Source organism: Dermacentor andersoni, chromosome 8 (genome assembly GCF_023375885.2).
Source record: "Dermacentor andersoni chromosome 8, qqDerAnde1_hic_scaffold, whole genome shotgun sequence".
NCBI classification, from domain to species: Eukaryota; Metazoa; Arthropoda; class Arachnida; order Ixodida; family Ixodidae; genus Dermacentor; species Dermacentor andersoni.
The window spans coordinates 30,488,585-30,514,261 of NC_092821.1; the positions used below are offsets into that span (position 1 = coordinate 30,488,585).

Below are 25,677 nucleotides of genomic sequence, written 5' to 3' on the forward strand. Positions count from 1 at the left end.
AAAAAATTTGGTGGATTCGTATTTCATCGCAATTGGTCATAATACGCAAATGAAATGCGTATTCTAAGACGCAGTGGCAGCTTTGTCACACATTAAAAAATAGCAGACCAGAAAGGTACAACTTAATAACAGTTCTCAATTTGGAAACCCGAGGAAACATAACCCCAATGTCATTGTGGCCAGTTGTTGGGTAGTCATTTATACTTTCCATGAACATTTAGCCGGCACTCTAGGTATAAACAACAGCGATGAAACACTTCGTTGGTGGCGTAGGAATTTCGGTATAGTGTTTTAAGAAACAGTTACAAACACACAAAAGGAAAGAAGGCATAATTATTTGCCGGGCGTCGCACTTGCAACTGGAATGCCAGAAAATGCGGGTGAAAATAATGGCGTGACGTAGCTACATGATAACGATTTTCGCTGGAACTTGGTGGAGAACAATTCATGTTAATATTTATTTTGAGTTTAATGCATAAAAGAGATTGCGGACAGAGAAACGCACTCATTCAAACATCCTAATGTACATCGTAAACATCATAGCAGCCCCGGCATTCCTGATTGTGGCTGCTACGTGTGCTTCTGTCATGGCAATGAATAGTTATCACTAAAAGAAAAGAATAAATGCGTTCCGGTTGGTGAGGTCGAGCTCCTATTCCCTAGCACAACTCGATGCTTTGCCCGTTAGGCCGTGATCACATCTGGACCTGTATCCTGCCAACAAGTTGCTTATAATGATTGCCGCATAATATCGAATGGCGCTACATGCGTGCGCGAGAACACATACCTGCGGCACCAGTTTACTTTATGCAAAAGACGCTGGTGTACATGCAATAGACAATTTTACAGGCTAGAGGAAAACTTCGCTTCACACAAATTCCAAGATATGCGTTGGATTTGCATACATTATGAAGCATTCTTTCCCTTTTCGACTTTTCTACTGCGGCTGCTGCTGATGGTGTTGTAGCTATCTTGCACGCCGCGTCAAGAGGTTGTTCAAAGCTCACATATACATGGCAGGACCATGGCAGAGAGGAAAAGCGACGCGAGAAATTAGTTTGGACCTTGGCACTGCATCACATGTGCGCAATGCTCTTTGGAGCTCCCCGGGCGTCACCACGATACCGTCCGGACGGCTGTCATTATTCGTTACCGCCAGCAAAAAGATTGCAGAAACTGCAGTGCTTACGCTTCTACTAACGTCCAACCACCCAGATAATGGTAGAGGGGAGGTACGGAGAAGAGGCAGAGAATGAGTAGAACCGATGCAGTCACGAAACGAGTGAACAGCCTCGTCGCTCTTCGCTCGCAGTTCCCATACGTGGCGAAGAGCGAAAGAGGGAAAGGGCGACTTGAGCAGACGGCGAAACGCTACTACTAGAGACGACAGCGGTTGCAGACAAGCTGAATGGAAGTTATAAGTGCGGTATGATGCGTTTCTGACATTTCTCAAAATAACCACTATACAAATTTTCCTGCGGACAACTGACGCAAGGCATGCACACTTCAAGCCGCATACGGGCACCGTAGCGCCTAGGTGACACTACGGAAGCAGTCACGCGTCAAATGAACTATTTCCTGCCTGCCGTGGCAGCTCTACAACTATGACCCTGTCTGAGTTTTGGGTTTGATCCCGATCACGTCAACCACATTTTAATGGGGGCGACATACAAAATCTCTCGTGTGCTTAGATTTAGATATTTGTTAAAGGACCACAGAGGGTCAAAGGTAATCCGTAGTCTTTCACTAAGGCGTTCCTCATACCTAAATTGTTGTCTTAGCCACATATAGCCCTATAATTCAATAAAGTTTAACGCTTCTACCACGATGAGACGTGCCATGTCAGGCAGTGACAATGTTAACCTTCTCGGAGAGTATGTACAATGGCGCACAAGAACCCCTCAAGCATACACGTCTCGCGGTGTGTTCTTTACACTATACGGACAAATCGCAGCGGTGTACGCATGGTAACATTAACCACCTACTGACCACTCCCGCATTGTGCTAAACGCTGAAGAAATGGAACATTCGCCGTCAACATCACCGCTAACTATCGTCAATCAAAGCAAACAGCACACAAACTTTGTTTACGTAATGCCCACAGTGCGCGGGATCGACATAGTTCTTTTAGAGCGTGGCTCTTAGGCGGCCGTTCCTGCGGTGAGCCTCAGCGTCGACATAACTGAGCGAGCAAGCAAAGGATGAAAGAGTGAATGCGAGGCGCAGCGGGGGATGAAAGACGAGAGGAGGAAAGCGGAGAAGGGTGGTGCAGCGGAACCATGAGGCAGAAAAAGCGAATTACGAGGGCATGGCGAAAGCGTGAGAGGAAAAGCGTAGTGTGGCGACGATAGCTACGAGATGGCGGCAGAGTAGCGCGCGTACTATGGGAGGTCCGTCAGCGGCGGCTGTTGTGAATCTCGCCCACGCTTCAAATACGCGCTGCCTCTGGCGATCTCCAGATTGGCGAGACAGTCGCCCTTCACTTCGCTCAATTTTCAACTTGCTGTACGAGACAGATTGAAAACACGTACAGAGCTGCACTCAAATTTCGCATTACGCAGTTTCGTAATAGTCGCAGATTTTCTTTTTTTTAGTTGTCTGAGTGCTTTATACGTTTCATGCCAGTGCCTACTCATGCTTTTGCGCTCAATTTCCCTTCACAGTTGCAACATCCAACAAGATGTGCAACACGGCCTATAGTTTTTTCTGAATGCGGCTTTGCCTATTCGCTCTATGCAGCGTATACGTCCACTAAACGGCACTACGGCACTATTAGTGGGCTCATTTGCATCCCGCATAGTTACTGTAAAACAAAGTTAAGTAAATCTAGCTGAGTGTGAATCATAACGTAAATAGGTTTCTGACTTATGGCTGTTGAGAACCCTTTGCACTTTGGCCGAATCTTCCTACAGGTGTCCCTGCTGTGGCCAAAGTGATCCTCGCCATGGAGACTGGAATTATAGCGGCCAATCTAAACTTTGAGAAACCAGACCCGCACATGCCTTCCTTGCTCGATGGGCGCCTGGAAGTAGTTGACAGGCCGACGAAATTCGATGGTGGAATGGTAGGCCTCAGCTCTCAAGGCATTGGTGGTGCAAACGTGCACGCGATCTTAGAGGCCAATTCAAGTCCGCACGTTGACAGCCTTCCGCGCCTGAAGACAGAGCTTCCCAGGCTTGTAGTTATGGCTGGAAGGAGCAAGGATTCGTTAATGGTGAGTTCTTCCACGATAGGACTTCTTTTTGTTGTCCATTGCCTGTATAGCCAGCACGGATTCTACGCTACAAACGGTTTCAAACGTCAGCGTGCAGTTTAATGTTAGCTGTTGGAACTGGCTATGCTGTGACTTAACTACACATATAGTGGTTTCCACAGAATTGTCTTGTTGTGGTCTAGGACTTGTAACATTTTAGTTAGCTGGCATTCTGGTACAGCTAGCTAGAGCTATACATTTATTTGTCCACTCTTGCAACTTTTTCTAGAATTTAGCAGATAAAATTGTAAGTGCATTGTGAAAACACCATTGCTTTCTCAAATCAGAAAAGCAAAAAAAGAAAAAAAGTTGTTACGAACACGTATTAAACATTTATTCGTACAGAAATTAACATTACATTGATCGCAAGTTTAAAGCAACTTCAGGTGTCAAAAATATTACAGTAAGCAATTTGCTTTCGGTAAGGGGGTGAGTCGGTTTACCGTTTTACTGGTCACAGAAATACACAAGGGAGGCAGATTTAAGTGAAGTGCTTTTCTTATCTGCTAACGGCTGCGCGCGGCATGCAACGTTGTCTTCGTAGGCATTAACGTGCCACGATTTACGTTGTAGATTTTCTTTCATTCGTTCAGTTTGCTTTGCCTAGAACTAAACAAAAAGAACCCTAGGTTGTTGCCAGCGTTGTGATGGATAGCTTTTGTTGGCTACAGAAGCGAACAACAGAGATGAAAGGGGCATCTGTGCATCTTGCTATGCTGTTAAACCAGCAGTGTACAGTGGTCGTGCCGTCGCTGAGACGGTGGACGCTGCCTCGCTGCCAGTCATTACGTTTGGAATATCCTTGGCATTTCACAATCCTCGAGACTGCCCAATCAAGAACCTGAGAAACCGTCGCTATAGTGTGCCGCACAATGAAAGGGGAAGATAAGAAAAAAGAAAACAGGCAGGGTGCGTCACGTGAACGTTACGCGGTTACTGAGCTCCAGTATTGGAGAAGGTAGGGATACAACAGCCGAAGTAGGGTAGTATGTTTATCTTCTATAAAGACAAAATATATGATACGTTTACAAAAGCGTCTTTAGCGACGTATCGGTATAATTTTTTGATGTGAATTCGTACTGATTATGCGGGGGTATGGCATGTCTTTTTTAAATTCCTTGTTTCTCTCGCATTTGTTTCCTTGCCAGTTTCACTGATATGCATGTAACTGGTACTCTACCTCACGTACGCAGATTGGTACGAAATCGCAAATGACGCGCTCATCTCAACCTATAGGATGCCGTTCTCATGTAATCACCCCAACATACAAAGTCGTGACTGTAAGGATAGGCGGAGCGTTAACGCAACTAGGACCTTGAAGGGGAGCACAGTGTGTAAATAATAATTATTGCGATATTCAACAGCGTATTGTTTCCCTATGTACTTCCGTCTTCGCAGCGCACTCTGGGTCGAGTAGAGGCGGAAGGTCCGTACCCGGACTCCGGTTATGCCCTCCTGAATCTTGTCGGGCAGCCGAGCGTGAAGCTGTTCCCGTATCGAGGCTTTGCAATCGTGCCAGTGGACAACACGGAAAGTGAACTCGTTAAGGTGGTGCAGCGGGCTTCGTCCGAAAAGCGACCCGTGTGGTTCATCTTCAACGGTATCGGCTCCCAGTGGAACGGCATGGCACGGCAGATGATGCACTTTGACCTCTTCGCCGACTCCATCCGCAAGTCGCACGCGTTTCTTCAAGAACAATTCGGAGTCGATCTGATGGACTTGTTGACCTCTGACGAGCCCCGATGCAAGACAATTCTCGGGCCTTTTGTGTCTATTGCTGCTGTCCAGGTACGTATCATAACGAGCATTGAAATTCTTTCACGAAAATCACAGTGAATCATCCCACTGGGATTGTACCATGCTCTTTCTTGCTGGCACATTGTGGCATATCTATTAGTTCAAAAAGTTATACGCGCTTAACAGTACACTGAATGTGCCTGTACTGGCACTTTTCGTGAAGTCTTTTTGTAATATTGAGAAATAGCCGTTTTGAAATCAATTGAAGGTTCCATCGGAGACATGCCATCAGTGGCGCTGACCGTGGGGTTACGAGTGGTAAGGGTGACTAGCCGGCAATTAACAGAAGTCGATTATTTACCTTTAACCTAATACTTTTAGTGACCTCATCGTAACAGTGAAACCACCGTGGTGGTTTAGCGGCTATGGTATTTTGCTGCTGAGCACAACAATTTCAGATTCCAATTCCTACAGGTCTCAATTACGGGTCCCAATCAGTAGAGACGTAGTGATTGGGACCTGTAAGGATGCGAGTGTCGATTGCAATATGTTATGGCTAGGTAGTATCTTTATGAAATCGCGCAGACTTATATAGGGATGAGTGGAGCAAAAGGAACATTCAAAGCCAAGGGAAAGTAGACAATTGAGTAATAGGCGTCGAGGTCTATTCAACACCACTAACAAGCTGCAGTGTCATTAGAGCAATAACTGGTTGTGTGTGTGGTTTGCTAGCGGCGTACTCGAGTATGGAATATCAGATAGTTGTACCACAAACTGAGCATCACAGGTTTCAGAGTCGACCAGTGAGAAATAGGCGCAGAAAAAGTTCCAGGCCCTAGATTATGTTTCAATGGCACGGCAAATTTAGGGATATTGGGCAGAAGTACGGCTATATATATATATATATATATATATATATATATATATATATATATATATATATATATATATATATATATATATATATATATATTGTTACAGGATGCAATTTGACGTATGTTGCGGATGGGGAAGACTTGGACACAGATCAGATGTTTGTCCAACACCTGACGTTGTGCAGGGGATGGGGTATACTAGACCCAATGGAGGATCATATCTGCTCTCCCAAATTCCAGTTCTGCGGCGAAGATTACACGACAGGTGACAAGGCTTGCAAGCAGCGGTACCAAATACCATATGTAATAAGAGTAAGAAGAAGACAAAGCTCCAAAGTAGAGACCGAGATGGAAGCGGTCCAACTGACAAAGGAAACCCCTCAAGGCGCCGGAAGGCGCTCACGCTCAAGAAGCACATCAAGATCAAGACAGCGCTCAACATCGAGGGGAGGAAACCGTTCCAGGTCTCGGGAGGCGCAGGTGCGCTTGGAGGAGCATGAGCGGAAGACAAACAAGAAAAAGGAGCCAGGAGCGACCTGGACCGAGAAAGTCAAAGGTACTATGAAAGTCACAGGTGCAATAGCCTCGCAGGAACAAAGCAATGATGCCAGAGTAGAACAGCTGATCAAAGAGGTTATATCAATAAAGGAAGCAAATGAAGAACTTAAGAAGCAGATGCAGGAAATGAAGAAAGCGTTGAGGACAGAAAGCGGCAGTGTGGCAATAGTTAAGCCGGTGTGTAGAAATAACAGCCAGGAAGAAGAAGACTCACCGGTGCCCAAAAACAGAGCTGTAGTTCCGGAGGTAGAAACGATGTGCTCGGTTCTGGAGGGGATGATGAATGAGATTAGGGACTTAAAGGACGCGGTAGACAGCGTTAATCTTAAGGTGGATAAAACATGGAAGTGGAAGATAATAGCCGAGAAAAGGCTGAAAAAGCTTGAGGCCCAAGGAGAGGATGTAGAATATAATCACTCGGAAGCCGAAAGCGCTAGAACACTCGCAGGAGCAATAGGTGGTACAGTGAAGAGAACAGTGACAGGGGGTAGCAACAAATCAGGGGGCAACGACAATAATACTGGATAACAGAAAGAGACTTAGTGTGTGGCAGTGGAACAGCAGAGGATTTCAGCGAAAAAGAGCGTCACTAGCACAGAATATCAAAACGGTTGAAAATAGACCGAAATTAATAATGCTGCAGGAAACTCTAACGGAGGAGATCGGGCTGTTCGGTTTCAACTCGGTCTGCAAAGGCAAAGAACCGGGCAGAGGAATTGCCACACAAATGGACAAGGAAATTCCCTACATAGAGTACGATCTAAAATTAGGGGCGAGTAAAATTGAATACATATTGATAGAAATTGTCCTAAAAAGGCACACAGGTAAAGCGCAAAGCTTGTCCTGCCTCAACATATGTAGCAGTCCCAGTGAGATGAGACAATGTTTCAGAGCAATCTTTAATAAGGCCATGAGGGTAGCCACAACTGCGTCCCTCACAATAGGAGGGACTTCAACGCCCAACACCAATCTTGGGGTTACCACTGGAGTAGTAAGAAAGGGGAAGGAATTTGGCATCTCGCCACGTATTTAGGCCATGCTCTTATCACAAACCCAGCCTATCCTACCAGGTCTGGCAGTTCCACGTGTAGGCACACTATCCGGGACTTATCCTTCACTTGCAGGTAAAGCATTTCACTTACATAGACTGGGATCATTTTAGAAAAATCAGAAAAGACAGAGGGGACATAGATAGAAGGGGGCGCATCAGATTACTAGAGTAGGTGGCTCAGCTTAGGGACGGCTTGAATGCAGCAACTAAGGCTATAGAGAAAGATGAAGAGGTCGAACAAATGGACAGTAGATTGGAACATTTGATCGAAGCCAAGCAATCAATTTTACAAAGATGGAATTCACAACTCTTAAACAGAAGACTTAGAAAACAAATTGCCCAGCTCAATAGGAATATAGAGGAACACAAACGATATTTGCAGACGCAAAAATGGGATGAGGTGTGTAAATGTGTAGATGGAAGGGTAAAACGTGGAGGCGATTGGAGTCTTCTCAGGCATCTGCTCAACGAAAAAGGCACTAAATCGAATAGACGTACGGCAGTGGCGAAACTGGTACACCAGGAAAGTGAGACTGCAAGCGTAGAGAGCATAATGAAGTGATTGCCAACTGAATACTTGCTTCTCAGGAAAGAGGATCTGGATGTGAGTTACCTCGATTACTTTGGGGTACAATGCAAATATATGGATCAGGAGTTCACCGAAAGTGAGGTACGCACAGCACTGCATGATCTGAATAGTAGGTCAGCAGCTGGCCCGGATGGCATCTCTAACAGATTGCTTAAGAATTTGGACGACAAATCAATAAAATATCTGGCCACATACATTAATCAACTATGGAAAGATGGGGTATATCCAGAAGAATGGAGGACGGCCAGTACTGCCTTAATACCAAAGCCGGGCAAACAAATCAACTTGGATAATCTAAGGCCAATTTTGTTAACATCATGTCTAGGGAAGACAATGGAGCATGTCATATTGAACAGGTTAACGAAATACGTGGAGGACAATGACATCCTACCGTATAATGTGATTAGTTTCAGATCAGGCTTGTCCACACAAGAGGCCATGTTGTTCATCAAACATCAACTGCTATTACCTAAACCAAAAAACACTCGAGCTCTCTTGGGGTTGGATGTCGAAAAAGCTTTCGACGGAATTAAGCATAGAGCAATACTTGAAGTGATTTAGAAACTGGGAATTGGGCAGAAAACTCTATGAAGTGGTCAAAAACCTTCCTTAGCAATCGTTTAGCTCACCTTGGATTCGGGGATATTAAATCAAAGAAGATGGATCTCGGTGATAGAGGGATGCCGCAAGGAACCGCCGAAGGAAGTATGGGACATGCGGAAAACAGACTTCAGAAGAGCATTTATGAGGTAGAATCTATCTCATAATCTCATAAATCTGAACTGCTTGTACTCAATAACAGGAGAAGGGGTAGAAAACCGAGGGGATATGTTCCCGAGGAAGAACCAAGGCTAGTACTAACCACGAAGGCAAACGAATCTATTAAGCAAGTAGAATCCATTAGAGTCTTATGGTTATTCCTGGAGGCAAACGGGACAAACGGAAGAACAATACAACATATCACAAGCAAGACTGAGGAAGTAATAAGACTGCTAAGGAGAATCACTAACAAACACAGAGGTTTGGGAGAGGAGAGCGCCGTGAGACTGGTCCACGCTTTCGCCTTGTGTGACTTCTCATATGTAGCTGGGATGCTCAGTTGGACACAGAAAGAGCTAAACAAGTTCATTCATTCATTCATTCATTCATTCATTCAAATAACTTTATTCTGTGCCCTGAGATTTGGTGGGGCGGGCCCAAACCCCGCCTAGGTTTCAGCCAAGGGTTGTTGGCCCTTGTCAGCTTCCTCGGCTGGCTGTACGGTCCGAGCTGAGCAACGCAGACTCCCAGCGCGCGCGGCTGCTGTCGCTGTTTGAGGATGCATCACCGTTACCCTGGATTACAGCCGTACATTCCCATAGGATATGTTCCAGGGTGGCTCTAGAGTTGCAATGTCTGCACTTGTCCGTTGGGTATAAATCTGGGTATATTAGGTGAATAATAGCTGGACTCGGATAGGATCTAGTCTGTAACTGCCGCCATTCTACAGACTGGTTTTTGCTTAATTTTCGGTGCGGAGGTGGGAATGTACGCCTCTGCAATCTATGGTATTGTGTAATTTCGTGAAATCTGGTCATTCGATCTTCCCACTCCCACTCATCGGTAGTCGGTGAGGCGGGACTAACCGAGGCTCGGTCCGTAAGCTATCGAGCCATGCGGTGCGCCACCTCCTTGCTACCGCCTGGTATTGTGTGAGCGGGTGTCCAGATGAGACCAACACTTTTGTCGCGGTTATTAGCTAATTTTAGTTCTCGTTGTTTCGTATGGCCGTCTAGGAATCACTGATGATTACGCCCTGTGGTGTTTGTGCTATGGCTAGCGCAACAGCTATTTCCTCTGCGGTTTCTGCATGTGGCGTTTTGACTGTAGCGCTCGTCGTGCATTTTCCCTCGTAATTTATCACCACTGCTCTGTAGGCGCGCTTGTGTCTGTATCTAGCTGCTTCTACAAATGTGGTGTCCTTGCTGTTGCCTCATTTCTTCTCTATATTGCGTGCTCTGCTTTCCCCTCTACCCTGATGGTGGGTAGGATGCATATTCTTGGGTATTGGAGGGATGGTTATCATGTCTCTGATGTGTCTGGGCATATCTACTTTGATGCCATGTTCGGTATGATACCTTATACCCAGGCGATCCAATATTTGCCTACCTGTTTAATTTTGGACAGGCGTTCGTGATGTGTTATTCGTTGTGCCTCGATTACCTCATCCAGTGTATTGTTGAGACCTAGCTGCAGTAATCTATTGTTGCTGGTGGTGATGGAGAGTTCGATTGCTTGCTTGTAGATTTTTGTGATTAAGCAGTCTAATTTGTATTTTTCTGACGAATACTAGCGTAGGTACGGTGCCACGTATACTATTCTGCTTATTACGAACGCTTGGGCTAGTTAAATCAGATTGCCTTCTTTCATTCCACTATGTTTGTTGGCTATTCGTTTAAGTAGCCGCATAATTTGAGATGTTATTGTGCCGAATTTGCGTATGGTCTCTCCATTCTAGCTGTTACTTTCAATGATGAGGACCTATACTCTGATCTTGTCAACCTTGGGCATGGGCTTACCTTCTGCCGTAGTTAGGTGAATTTCCGGATTGTTTCATTCCTCGTAGTTGCGTGGTTTTAGGCCACGTCGCGACGGTACATAAATGAGGAGCTCAGATTTCTCTGCCGAACACAACAGTCCGGTCCCTGCTAGGTATTGTTCAACTGCTTCTATGGCACGTTGTAATGTGTTTTCAACCTGTCCATCGTTGCCATCGCTCACCCAGAGGGTGATACAGATTAATTTAAAGGCTAGTCGAAACCACAGTGGGGTTACCGATTAATACGCCGGATAATAAATTAATGAAACTGGGGCTACACAACACAATAGCCGAGATAATTGAAGCACAGCAAATTGCCCACAGAGAGAGGGAACAAGGCGAGGTATAGCAATACTAGAAGAGTTAAGGTGGTGCCCAAGCGAATCCAAAATTTCAGGTGAAGGCACAGTAGAACTAAAAGATAGCATAAGAGAGATAATCAAGACGATCCTTTCCCCAAAAATATGCACCTGGTGCACAACCTGGAAACACGAAAGGCAAGGGCCAAAGCTCTGCTGCAAGAGATAGAACATACAGAGAACATGCTGCTTTTCTAGATGATGCGTGGGTCAGAGGAAAGAAAGCCTTTACGGCAGTAGTAGTAGACGCAGATGGTCTCACTCGGGATGCTATTACAATCATGACTAAAGACACGACAGTCGCGGAACAAGTAGCGATAGCATTGGGTTTAAAGAATAAGTGGACGAGGATTTGCAGTGACTCTAAATGGCTATTAGACACTTTACCAATGGCTTTGTAACAAAAAGGGCTGCCCAGCTGATCGGTGAGTTGAACAGCCAAGGGATCCAAATCCGCTGGTTTCCTGCGCACATGGGGTCTGTTGACCCATCTCGGAAGAATTTAAACGAGATGGCTAACGCAGCTGCACGAGGACTTGCTATCCGTGCACTACGCGGCCAGGACCTTAATAATATACAGGAGGAGAACAGGGACCAATCACTTATCCATAATGAAATCACGAGGCATTACTCCATGAACAGAAGGGAATATCAGTGCCACATGCTAAACTCAATAGAGCTCAAGCGGTGACTCAGATTGTTGCAGACAAGAACGTATCCAAATCCAAACTTTAATAATGAGCTATATCCAGAAGGAGAGGTACCAATCAAATACGAGAAATGTAATGGCATCATTACTCTGGATCGCATGCTTTGGTCGTGTCATGTGTCTTTTACAGACTGTGACAAGGAGAGAGACTGGTGGAGTTCTTTTCGATCAAGTACGGGCCGTCCAGAAGGCCCACGATACGCCGGTAAGGTTAAACCTTACTGTCCCGACGTGGGAGCCGCCTGCGTCAACCTAAGGGTTGATCTCCAGGACATTAATAAAGTTCATCATACCATACCATACAATACGGATCCGTAGCAGTTTTGGTGGAGGTTGCGGGGTACCTAGACCACGACAACACGCTCCGACCGCCTGGTTTGCCGAAGCAACCGCCTTGCTGGACCGCCTCGATTACCGGTGATGATTGATAGAAACGTCAGGCGATATAGACGGAAGCTGGACTTTACGAGTTCCAGCGGTCTCTTCAGTAACAGTTTCTGCGACGTCTGACTCCTGGAAACCCCAGCATATCATACAGCCTCCAACTTTCGCAGGCATGTCAGGCGGGGGCGTGGACGAGTGGCTCATTAACTACAAACGGGTGAGCGACTGCTATATTGGGATGGTGTAAGCCACCTCACAAATGTTGTCTTTTTTTAACGGACATGACGCTCACGTTGTTGGATAACACGAGGATACGCTTACAATATGGGATCGCTTCATGCCTCAAATCATAGAGCGTTTCCGTGATTCCGTCGCGAAGAAGCAGGTAGAACAGACGCTGCTTGAAGGAGCCCAAGTTCCAGGCGAGACGTACACAACCTATATAGAAGCCATACTGAAGTTCTGCAGAACGGTCAATCCTCGCACATTAGAGAGGCATTGTTGGCTAATTGTTGAAGGGAATCGCCGAGGATATTTATAACTTCCTCATCGAAAAGAAGAGCCTCAACTCAGTGGCGACATAATCCACCATTGCCACACTTTATATACCCTCAAGACGCAGTGCATCACAGCGATGTATGGCCGGCACGTAAATATTACGACTGTTGTAAGCGTAGACGACTGCCTATCACTTGATCTCACATCGGCTATTAGGTAGATTATGCGGGAGGAGCTGAGTGGACACGCAGAAATGACCTACGACACACCCTTCCGTGATGCTCAGCAGCTTTCCCGTCCCCCACTGGTTCATTTATCCATTTCAGCAACTGGTGTGGAAAGCTACCGCGCGAGGCCAACATCAGGGATAGAACCTAATTACCGCCAGAAGTCTAGTTACCCGCATACTGCCGGATATACGCATCGCTCGTCTGACAGCTACCTGTAACCAAACGAGCGATCTTATCACCCCGAGCGTTCTTACACCTCCTTCTAAGAGATAGAAAGATAAGATAATGCAGAGAAAGGCAGGGAAGTTAACCAGAGTAGTTCCGGTTCTAAGGGTACGTCCTGTGTGAACCAGCTGCGGTGCCACTGGGCATATTTCTCGATTCTGTCGCCAGCGTCGCGAAACCCCTGGGTGGTATGATCATCATCAATGCCATATTGGCCCGAGAGGGAAAATTTAAACAATCTCTGGTCTCGAGGACCACTTGCAACGACCTTCCCGAAAAATGTCCCTCGACGCAATCGCTGGTGTGATTTTCCTCTTTCCGACCACAGCTCGACTCTGCCGTCTTCACGCCAGCGTCGCTTTCCCTCGCGCCTTGGCGGCGTTCATTGTCACCCCTACCACAGCCGGTAAATTACCCGCGGGACCGATGGAGGTGACGTCGCCGGGAACAATAGGACGCAGATGACTCTGCCGGTTACAATGCTGCGAAACAGAGTAGAAGTATTAATCGATGAGATCTCTACAATCGCCTTGGACGACAGTGGGGCCATGATATCTGTTATGAGCCTTTCTTTAAAAAACTTCCTTCGTCCTAATGTGATTTTTTCTTTAGATAGTCATACTAGATTTCGTGGTGCAAGCGGAGAAAGGCTTCATTCCCTTGGTGCTTGTGCTGCGGATGTTTCACTGCCTGAGAAGTGTTTCTTGAATGAATTTGTTGTTCTTGAACAGTGCACGCATGATGTTCTCCTAGGAATTGACTCTTTAAAAACATGCGGGGCATCTGTTGATTGCGGTACAGGTGAGGTTTCTGTGAGCAGCGTCATTTTCCCAGAAATTGTTGATGAACGACCACGTCAACAAAATATATTTGTTGTTGCTGATGAAATGACGCTTCCCCAATGGTCGATGACGTCTGTTCCTACCATTGCTTTTCTTGATACCAGCGGTTTATTTGACGCCATGGTTAAACCACTCACCTAATTATCTGCTCAGAAGAACATGCTGGTGTCTAGTAGCGTTCTGTCCGTGACCAATGAAACAACGTCGTTGTGGGCCCTACAACTTTTGCCGGACCGTACTGCTTCCGAAACACATGAAGCTCGTTGTGTTCGATGACGACACGTCCAGTTCCGTTACGTGCGGTAGTGACAAGACAAATTACCGAAATGGCGTGCAATAACCTAAAGCCATTCGAAACTTTCTTGTATATTCCAATTCTGCGATCAGCCCTCCATGACTGGTCAAAAAATTTTCGGGCCACCCCAACTTCACCTGTCTCGCACGCGACCTCACGAAAACCGCGATAGCTCACAATCTGACACGATGTGTGCACACTAATTACCCCTGAATAGACCGAACTAAAAAAAAAAAAATTTTTCGCATTCGACGCCTGTTTCGTCGTAGTACTCGGCCATTGATCAAGCGTTTTTGAGGCTGCGTCCACTTCGCCTGTCTGTTATGACAGTCACGCGACATCATAAAACCGCGAAAACTCTTAGCGTCAGACTGATGTGTACGCGTTATAGTAACAATAATATGCCGAACAAAATTGAATTTTTTCCCGAACAGCCCGAGACTACCCGGTGCCGAAATGAATAGAAAATAGCTGCCCACTGATTGCTCTGGCGTTAGCTACTCGGAGAGGCCGCGGTGCATGAATTTATTTGCGCACAATCAATATCTTTCCGTGGCACTGTAACGCTATCTAACCCTTTCGGCACGTATGCGACATCACTTTGCCAACTCTTGTTTGCTGAGGATCTGTTTTAGCGGCATTTTCGACTCGCCGTAGCACGCCACCGCGATTTTAAACAAGCTACCGCAAGCTAAATAAGGGAAAGCGGAACAGTCCCAAACACCCGCGCATCCCTCTTCATCCGATGATCATTTTTCAGTGTGCTGGCTTGGCCCCATCCAAACCCCTTCCATTTGAGCGTGCTCGTCGCCTCTTGTCAGTCAATTAGCTAATAAAAGCGCTCAATGTAGACAATGTTATTCGTTTTGAAACCAAACAAAAGAGCCCTCCTATAAATGACGAGAGCGTTTCATTGGGCTGTATAGGCAAAACCGCGGGTCACTGCCCCATTCTTGCGTCGGCGGTTACGTAGATATGACGTCAGGAGATTGGAATAAAAACATATTGGAATAGTTTTACGCTAAAGGCCCATGAACAACCTGTCTGCCCCCTTCAACGGAAAATTAGGAGCATGGTCAGGAAGTCTCTGTGTTTACGTGGACGTGACGCCTCAGTACAGTCTCTATCCCTACAGGGTTCCGCGTTTCACTTCTTCCAAGATGGAAACGGTACCACTATACCATTTAGGTACGCTCGCCATCGGATCGATACCGGCTCAGCTCCCTCTATCCGGCAGAAGCCTTATCAAGTGTCTTCTTTGGAACGGAAGATTATTGCTGTGCAAGTGCAAGAGACGTTACAGAAAAAGGTCATCCAAGAGTCATCGAGCGCGTGGACAGCATCAGTTATCCTGTTGAAGAAAAAAGATGGCTCTTGGCGGTTCTGCATTGATTACAAGCGGCTAAACGCTATCACAAAGAAATATTTGTACCCAATCCCACTAATGAATGCCGTAATAGATTCCCTGTATTTTGCCTCCGGCTTTTCGTCGCTCGATTTAAGACCGGCTTATTGGCAGATACCTATGGATCTCGTCGACAGAGAGAAGACCGCATTTTTGACACCGGACGGTTTGTTCGAATTTCACGTTATGCGGTTAGAGAGCTTCGTAACGCTCCCGCCGCTTTTGAGAGATTCGTGGACACAATTATTCGCGGATTAAGATGAGAAATATGCTTATGTCACGTGGATGATGATGCCATTTTCGGCCGTGCGTTTGAAGATGTCAACACGCGCCTGAGCCTGGTTTGAAGCTAGCTTTATTCTCAACTCCGGAAAGCGGCGGTTTGGGGAGCGCTAGACATTGGTTCTTGGTCACTTGGTGAGAAAACACGGAGTCCGACCTTACGTACGGAAGATTAGGGCAGTCAACGCCTTCAAGCAACACCAGTCTGCGCGAGAGCTCCGCAGTTTTCTTGGAATATGCTCGGGTTTCAAACGCTTTGATCCGACATTCGATGAAATTGTGCATCCATTGACGAGTATGTTGCAGAAAATATGTATCCTTCAATGTGACACCGCAGTGTAAGTCGTCGTCGTGCTCCTTCCTCTTCTTCAACAGCTATAAAACTAGAATGAAGACCTTTATGCGGCGCGATACCATTGCGGCACGAGGGCTATCACAGCCGGCATAAGTGCAGCTCCCACGCAGTCTCAGATACATCCTCTCAGCGAGTAAGTTCACAAGCTCCTGCCAAACGAAGAACTATATGGGCTTATGTACGTGCTGTGTTACTGTGTGAATTCCCGTGCGTTCAGTCGGAGCGTCGGAGAAGTGGGCGAGGACCATGTGCCGCTTCAATAAGCTCCGGAGGGAAACATGAAAAGCACGTATGCTAATAGCGTCCCAGGTAACGTAGCACAATATTGCTACAGCACCTTCATGGACGATCAAAATCGTGCCGCGACAGCAACACGCAACAAGGGATCGGAAGTGCTAACTATACTGAGTAATTAGTGAACATCCACCTTCGACTGGTTCGCCATGTTTTGAAGACCGCCTCGGATACTAATGGCGTTTGTGAATTTATTTCTAAAGGAATAGCAGGGAATATGCTCAAGCCGAAGTGCTTGAGACACCTTTCAATTGTAAATATGGTGTGACTGCTTTGAGGCGCATCGGATGACAGATGCTACTCAGTGAAATAGACAGGTGCCTGAGGGGAACTACGTGCAATGAAGGGCGAATATAAAAAGCCAGAATATGGGCGTCAGACACCGCGGTAAGTCTGGGAAGTGTTCAGCAATAAGACAGCTGCGATCCGACTGCGAGCATATAAGCCCTTCGCGGTTACAGACATCAGTGATCCCGCAGTGAGCGGAAGGTTCTTCAACTATGTTGAAGACAAATGTGTCCGCTAAAACGGAATGCTCTTAGAACCGCATCATTTCACAAAACTGTATAATATATGCTTATTAGATGGTACCTTCAATGCCACATTTGTATATGAAGACTAGGCAGATGTGTCTGTGCACTCTCTAGAATGCTTGTGTGTGGGTCGTTTACGTCAGGGATTTTTTTTTCAAGGGCTCAAACGAGCTAATCCACTTAAATGTAGACACTTCTTCCTGAAGACGGTCAGTTGCATTTACCCTGCTTAACCCGCCAAGCAACGTAATAACGAGGCAAGTCCGTCTAGCACTCTTCCTACAGCTACACATAATCATGCCTTACCAATCATAATCAACGTGGATTCGCCGCCATGCATAATATTGAGGGTTTTATTCTGGAATAGCTTTGTTTAATATTGTGAGACCATAAAACCGAAACGTAAAATCTCTTCTACCTGACTGACATCGCAGAGCATGCGTGTAGATTGCAAACTATCACTACTGCGCTGCTTCCTTTGTGAAAAATGTCTGTTTAAAGGAAAGTCTTTTGTATTACTTGACAGCGTTCAGTAATCGGTACGAATGTAAATTGTATGAATAAGTGCAGTGCTACAGCGTTCTCCCATCGGCCTATTTAAATCGCCCAAGTTTCAAAATTTCTTCTTACTATTGATAATAACGAACGCCTACAACTAATTGTATTACTAAATATAGAGATTTACCAATAGACCAGGTTTGCTTATTGTATTAGAATATGTATTATTTGCAGCCATTTGCTTAACTTAAGGAGGAATTTTGATGCGTCTTTCTATCGCAGATTGCGCTAGTAGACCTGCTTCACGCTTTAGGCGTCCAGCCGGACGGCATGGTTGGCCATTCGTTAGGCGAAATTGGCTGTGCCTATGCCGACGGAAGCTTGACCGCCGATCAGGTTCTCCTTTCGGCCTACTGGCGAGGCCGCTGCATAGAACGGGGCTGTGCTCACAAAGGTTCCATGGCGGCAGTAGGTGAGTGCCCAGTGGTTTGATTCCGCAAGCTATTCCTTAATATATCTGATTGGTAGCGTAAGAAGCTGCCTTTAACGAAAGTTGGATTGCCCTGTGCTCAGCCTGGCATGCTACTGTCTACTCCATCTCAAAAGTCGTTTTCAGCACTATCGAAGGTACGAGGAGCACACAGGTAATCTCCTTGCGCAGTGGAATGTCGTTCCTGGCATAACTGTCTGATTATTAACGGGATTAGAGAATATTACTCTTGCTTGGGATATGTTACGTTTAAGCGGTACGCAACATAGTAGGCGCTTTATGCAGACACGTCATATACTACGAATTACTTTAATGGTGAGCAAGGGACGCAGCACGGAAGAACACATCTCCAGGGGCATTTGGCCTTTCAGAGTCCAGAGTGCTGCAAACGACTTGTGAGATGGAGTATAGGTGTTGGCTAATAGGTGCACAGTGAACATAGTGTTTAACATGGAAAATGCGACAATGCCTACAGCAGAAATGCACGGCTGAGTGTTCATTTTACTGTCCTAGGTTTTCAAAAGCACACCAAAAATCTAGCCGCCCCAGTGTTTCTGCACGTCGATGCCATTGAATGTATTGCAAGCGCTATAGGCGTGCTTTCCGGCCCCCTCATATTGCCATACAGAAACATGCTGCCACAACTGAGCCATGAAGGCGCCTCTGGACATACTTCAGATGACCAATTTCTAATGTGTCAGCTTCTTGCTAACATACTGCGTTTCATTACTCGTCCGATTACTCCCTCGATATAACTTTCTGCGTCAAAGAAGGAGGTTACGAGTTCGATTGGTGACAGCGGGAGATGTACGTTGGTGAAGTGGAATGCAAAGAAGCCGCGTAGGTAAATTTAGGTGCACGTTGAGGGACCCCAGGTGATCGGAATGAATCCGTAGTCCCTAGCTGCGGCGCCGCTCATAAAATTGTATTGCTCTGGGACATTGGCTCCTGTACCTCAATTTTACTTAACCTGAAATGTCAGTCTAAGCGTGATGGTGCAATAAATATTTAAAAAAGATCGTTCCTTCAAAACTACCTTCTTCTTATACAAGTTAAGGAGTTATAATAACACACTATTATACAGATGACAGATGAATGTTCACGGCTGGAATTTGTGTTCACAAAATTATGTCGTAGTAAACTAATTAATAAACCTCTACTGTTTACGCCAAAAACGCAGCGCCTCTTAGCAGTTTCTCCTAAGATAGGTTCTATAATATGCACAAATGTGTCGCTCATTCCTTGATTAATGTACACAACCACGATTCTGACCGTATTTGTCATTATGCGGTTTCATTGCGTCGATCGCGCTAGTATTAAACTGCCTTCAGTATACACATACTTGTAAAATACATATGCTGTTTTCTGTACTGACGCAGGCGTGACTGCAACAATAACGCAAACCTTCCCCACCGATTCATCCACAACCTCACTGAGCCACAGCCATTAAAAAAACAAAGGAGATAGCATGCGAAAACTTACAGCTGTGGTGCCGTAAGCGAATGTTTGTGTTCCTTTCACTGATCTGGAAGTTTACAGGGGATAGCTTTTTTCATTCCGTAATAATTTACAGATGTGATACCGTTAGCAAATGTTCATGTTCCGTCCACTGATCTCCAAGTTTGGAGGGGATATCTTTTTTCATTACCTAATAACTGGCAAGAAATGAAATCCATCGTCAATACATTGCCACCATCACCTCCCTTTCTGTATAGCACAAGTATTTGCTTAACTGCCATAGTTGGTGCGTGGATTGACCTTCAGTGGCTGAGAAGTAAGCCGCTATTTGGATTCTGATGTTGGCAGAATGCAAAAGCACTCGTCTACGAAGCTTCAGGTTCAGGTTGAATATTTCCAGGTTATAAGAATTAACAAGGAGCTCCACTCTATGGGGCGTGTCTTAAATACGCTGTATAGCTTGGTGGCGTTAACTTAACTCATCTGTCAGTCAACACGCTCGCGTTTCACCGCTTCACTGACAATACTAAAAAGTGCTCACTGTAACCCCTACAGAATAGCATTCGCTGTCGGTTTGTCTTCTGACGGGCGATTTAGGCGTCGCCGGATTTGCCCTCCAAGAAAAGTGTGTTCTGAAATTATCGGTCGTTATTTTCCTAAAAAAATGCGGCAGTACCCATCTCACGATGACTGTCCGTGGTAATGCGCTAGCGTTGAATCAATACTGCCACATAACGTATTCACACCGTAGAAACAAGTCATGATGAGGCATGTGCTGCAGCGTGAATCAACTTACGCGCTACCCCACGAACATGGCGCCATATAGCTCCGCCGGCGCGAAGCCACCGCGTTACATCTTAAATTCATGGTACCCTGGTCCGTGCGAACGCTCAGAAACACGTCAGGCAGCAACCCGGATTCTCACTCGCGCTTATTTCTTAACACACCGCGATATCTAGCTGTTCTGTACAGCAGTCTGCGCTTGGCCTCCGAGACGACAAGAGTAGTATGCGGCATCTGCGAACGCTGAGAATCGATCCCTCGCTTTTCGCACGCCCAGTTGCTGACACTCAGGGACCAAATATGGTGAAGTTAAATGGAAGATCGGCAGATACTCAGGGCATTCAAGGCGCAGCTCACTAAAGCGTCGGCCTGAAAGACGTTCATTGAATTGCGTCACACACCCAGTGTATTTGTGATACACCCTGCTAATACGTCGGGTTGCTGTCCTCGAGGAAACCTCGGGGGGGGGGGGGGGGGGGGGGCACGCTGTACTCCACTCAGCAGCGGAAAAATTTAAGGGGTCTTTTGGTGATTCTAGAATTGGCACATTCACTCTAGCTCATATCTAGTTACCTAAGCTCAAGTCAAATACGTTTTTTGAAGAGCGGCACACAACTACTGGCACGGACCTAGCGTCCCAAGTCGGTGTCAAAGACGTTTATTGAAGACCAGCAAACAGCCAGTCACAGGCACAGAGTACCGTTAGCGTTACCGTTACAGTTAGCGTCTAAGATTTTCATTGAACTGACGTACCTACCCGCATCTACAGTGACCCACGTCGGCGCGAGATGTTCGTTAAGAGCGGTGATATGTACGCATTTCAACAAACTCAGCGACGCAACTACTCAGTGACCCATGTTTCTCGAATGGTTGGTCCCTAACCCTGTGGCCTCAGCACAGCAACGCGATGCACTACCTATTCGACCATGGGCTACTCAGTGGCCCAGGTAGGCGGGAAAACGGTTAGGTACAAACAGGCATAGATTGCTAAAAATATAAATGGTCAGGTAACATCCATAAAGTACCTGAAGTACCCTAAAATGCTGAGGTAATAAAGCTTTCTCTGATCAAGTCAGTGAATGTTTAAGAACCCAATTAGAGGTGAGCAGGAAACGAAAGCGAAGGAGCTTGAAAGAGCCCTTGAACATGCATGCGGTCACCGTCTAGACGTTCAGCCAGATATGCTGACTTTTAAAACTTGCATTGCATATTGCGAACTAGAGTATAAAGAACAAAAAATATTATTATCTCTGGTTTTACTATACGTGCTAAATCTACGATTCGATTATAAGACATGTCTGAAGGGCTCCCGATTCATTTTTACCACCTAGGAATCTTTAACTTACAACCAATGCAGGTTGCCCTTCGGCTAAGGTCGAAGGCCTAGGCGTGGCAACGCGGCATGGTATGCATTTGTCCCTATATTGGCTCTCGAGAAGCTCTAACTTGGCGCTACAGATCCTTATACATACTATTTACGATGAATAGGATGAGCAGACTGCACCCGCCATGCCACCTGGGTCAAACATGCGGCGGCCTGGCGTTAAAGAGACACTAAAGTGAAAAATGATTTCTTCTGCATAAGTAAATTACCGTTCTACAACACCAAAAACACCACTCTTACAACGATAAGACGTTTGGTAAGCCAGAAAAAGCGCAAGAACGAAATACGGGTGGCGACGCCTACTTAAGTTCCCGCACCTGGGGGCTTTAACGTCTTGGATTTTGATGGCATCTTCTAGGGCCTACTAATTATATATAGCGGTACAGATTGACTATATTGTGTTCCAAAGGAACTAAATATTAAACATGGCAAGTTTCGGGAACCTTTATTCAGCCAACGCGGCCCAAATGCGAAAATATACTTTGGAATCCTTGACGTCACTCTGACGTACCGGCGCTGGGGTTTCGGCGCGAAATTCAAATACTTATACTTGGACCTTCATTTTCTCATTAATAATCAAACTATTTTTTTGAAATGGCTGCCTGCAAGGTTCTCGAACAATGCTTCATTAGTCTAAACTGATTAATTGTTTCGCTTTAGTGTCCCTTTAAACCGTGTGTATCCGCTAACGTTAGTCTAGCCGTTCAACAAAACAGAGGTTTGAGAAAAAAAAACGCGTTGACAGATACAATCATTAGATATACGGCATTCGGTGGTCAGATGTCTGAGGAAACACCATAAGTCCTAATCACGTACTGTGCGCTACCTAGCTTACTTAATCTTTTTCTTTTATGGAACAGCTTGGCCAACGTTAGTACAAATACCTTTTATATATTCGATATGCCTGGTTAGCCAGCTCATCTTTTCGAATAACAAAAGTGAGGCAGGTCAGTAGGTCACCAGGGTGAAGCTTATGTCCCGTGGGAAATAAGTTGATCTTAGAGACACTTTACATGTTATATATGCGTTGCTTTTCGCATGGGAATGGCATATTCCGAGAAACACATCTGTTTCCTGAAAGAATTCTCGAAAACACTCGCTTCCTGTTGTATGGAAATGGCCCAGAGCCTGATGTGCGACTCCTGTAGGTGCGAGGAAACCACTGAGAACCTATCGTGTACCTGTCCTGCCTATGACATACAACGCCTCTCCCTCACGACAACTTTAAACCAACTGGACTCGACGCCATTTCCCGAGTCAACGTTACTCGGACCGTGGCCACACCCGTCACTGGCACAAAAAGCAAGGCGTGCACGAACACATTACTTGATGTGCACCGACTTAAAATATCACTTATAGCGTCCCCCTGCATCATTTTACGTGCACTCAGTGCTCAATCTTTCCCTTTTTTCCTCTTTTTCTTCCCCGTTTCCCCTACCTCCTGTGTAGCGGAGAAAATTGGGCGCTTGTCTGGTTGATCTCCCTATGTTGCTGTTCCTCATGTCCACTTTTTCGATGAGTGGTGTTTTCTATTAGGGGATAAAGCTTTGCTATTTCTGAACTCAGATCACTCGCTCAATACGCTTCTTATTTCTTTTCATACTGTCATGGCAAATCAACACAAGACGAAATTGCAGTTAACAACCGTGTCAATATAAACGCTTCATCCTTAGAAACACCTATTGTTTCCCTAATTACGTTCTTGCTAAATGTCCTTGAAGAGCTTTTTAATTGTTTTCACATCTTGCCTGCAGTCGCATTCTGAATGTATTTAGCTTGGATTTCGTGACGCTGTGGTTTCGCAAACGATTCAATGTCTATGCGCCCTGATTCCTTCAAACATTAGTCGCATAATCTCACACTGCAAAAAAATAAAACTCAAGTTTTACGATATATTTCAACAAGAATCACCTGCGATGTAATTTTAGCAGTCATGTCGACATAAAATTTGCGCTAATAATTTATAAGAATGGAATGGGTCATTCTCTGAAGGAAAGTTTTCCTTAGGGCTCACATGGACAGAGGCGAGAAGACGCTGTCCCCCTGGTGTGTCTCCAGCTTGCCACAACGCGGAAGATTCTGTGACCGTGTCAGGCACCGCGGAAGCCGTGGAAAAGATGGTTGCGGAACTTCAAGCTGAGAAGATCTTCGCCCGCGAGGTCAACAGCTTCGGCGTGGCCTTGCACAGCAAGCACATCGAAAGCATCGGGCCAGCCTTCCGAGAAGCTCTCAACAAGGTAATGTGAGCAGATGAGCGACCTATTCGCCCTCGACTGTGTACCATCGCTGTGACATGACGAATTTAGAATGAAGTACGTAGTGCTACTGATGTCATTGCGAACTTCATTCAAGCAAGTGTTCAATTTAAACCGCTTTTATGCACCTAAATATCTTAGTTCGCTTCTCTAGTGCTTACTGAATACCTGACATCTGTTTTACATATTCCACCTAAACCTAGAAGAGGATAAATGATCTTGGACGTAGGTTTAAAAATGCTTGCGACTGTGTAGTCACTTAAATGTGTCCTGGAGCACCTCTCGGGCTGGGCGAAAAATGCATTCAGCAGATACCAAACACTGTTGTGAAGATCTTAGCCAAATATTCCAGTCGGGCGCATCACGTGGAGTTCACAAGCGAAGCGCGAAGTTACCGTTAACGAAAAAACTCTTGTCAGGGGTCTTCACCTCAGCCTTTTCAAAACTGCCGGCGCCTTGCATATGTCCCCATATGCAAATTCCCATGCAGGGCTGTTATTGGGCGATAGCTGACATCAATCACGATGGGTGTATGGATCAGTGAACTTCTTCCTACGGTTACTGTGTATAGTATTTGTCACAGCTAACTAAAGAGGATGAAGTAAGCGAAATCCTGCTTTTCAAATTTGGTAATAAATATGCACTTCCGGAAGAAGCCGGTTATTTTCTGCTCAATCGATGCCGCGCCCGCGCAAGTAAGGATGAAATTTGGCCACACTGTTTATAGGTGTGGCCTAAATTAGGTATGAAGGCCCTCTGGATAAAAATACGTGAGATAACTCATTATTCTAACGACTCTCACAGCTTGTGATGTAGAAGTTTTAATCCGAGTAAAATTTCTTCCAGATCAGGAAAAAGGAAATTGATTACACAAGCAATCTCACCGGTAGGCACGTAGGGACCCGAGCACATGGGGCTTGGCGCTTTCCGCGTTTAACCGCGCGTGGCTTAGCCGTATCCAGGGAAATGCATATCCTCGGTGTTAGGCCAGTGCTGAGTGAGCAATGGATTGTTAAGGCCCCTTGGCGGAGGCAACACACCCCTTTGTCGTCGGGTTAACGTATACGGCACCCTCTGACTGCCCCGCCCAGGCAAATTTGATAGTTGCCTTTTCATATCCTCCTCTTCAATCTTCGTCTTTCTCGTTTTCAATCCTTCCTGTCTACGGCTCTCTTCTGTATTACTTCCAATTTACTAGTGAGTGAGTATTACCCTGTAGAGTAGTCAACCTAGGTAATGTCATATGCGGTTATAGTGGTAACGTACTGCTAGTGTTTGCAGGACCAGGCGTTACTGCAAAAAAGCACACGCCCACTTATGCCTAGTTCCCAGAATTCCCTGATCGCCCCCAGAAAAGAGGGCGCACCTAATAAGTTTTCGAATTTTTTTTGGTAATGAAACAGTGATTTTCTCACGCAGTCGTGTAATTCACAGGGAAAAACTGGAAAGAACAGTGAGAGCCACCTCCCCGTTCCTTGTGGCGAAATCTCTGACAGATACTATTGGCCCAGGAAATCAAGGTGCGAAGTTTGCGAGCGGTGACCTCCTCTGGGAATCCTCCAATAGGAAGCAACAAGAAAAGCTGCCTAATCTAGTTTTCTTTTGGGACAATCCACTGAGTATTAAACAACAGCGCACGCTTAAGATCACACGTACTGTCATTTCGTACAATGCCTTGTTGGTACTCATGTACACTGAACTAGAGCCAAGCGAATCGAGTTCGGGTATGATGGTAAAGAAAACCTATCGAACATCTT

The 25,677-nt window shown here is 45.8% G+C and overlaps 1 protein-coding gene across 1 annotated transcript in view; it reads left to right on the plus strand.

Moving 5' to 3' along the window:
- The window catches only part of LOC126534093 (fatty acid synthase-like), a 183,329-nt gene that overhangs the window by 44,454 nt on the left and 113,198 nt on the right, over positions 1-25,677 (plus strand). Inside the window, exons 8-11 of the mRNA XM_072284047.1 lie at positions 2,913-3,299; positions 4,599-5,041; positions 17,833-18,022; positions 23,673-23,902. Of these exons, the coding sequence (XP_072140148.1) occupies positions 2,913-3,299; positions 4,599-5,041; positions 17,833-18,022; positions 23,673-23,902 (1,250 nt within the window). The remainder of the gene's footprint in view (positions 1-2,912; positions 3,300-4,598; positions 5,042-17,832; positions 18,023-23,672; positions 23,903-25,677) is intronic.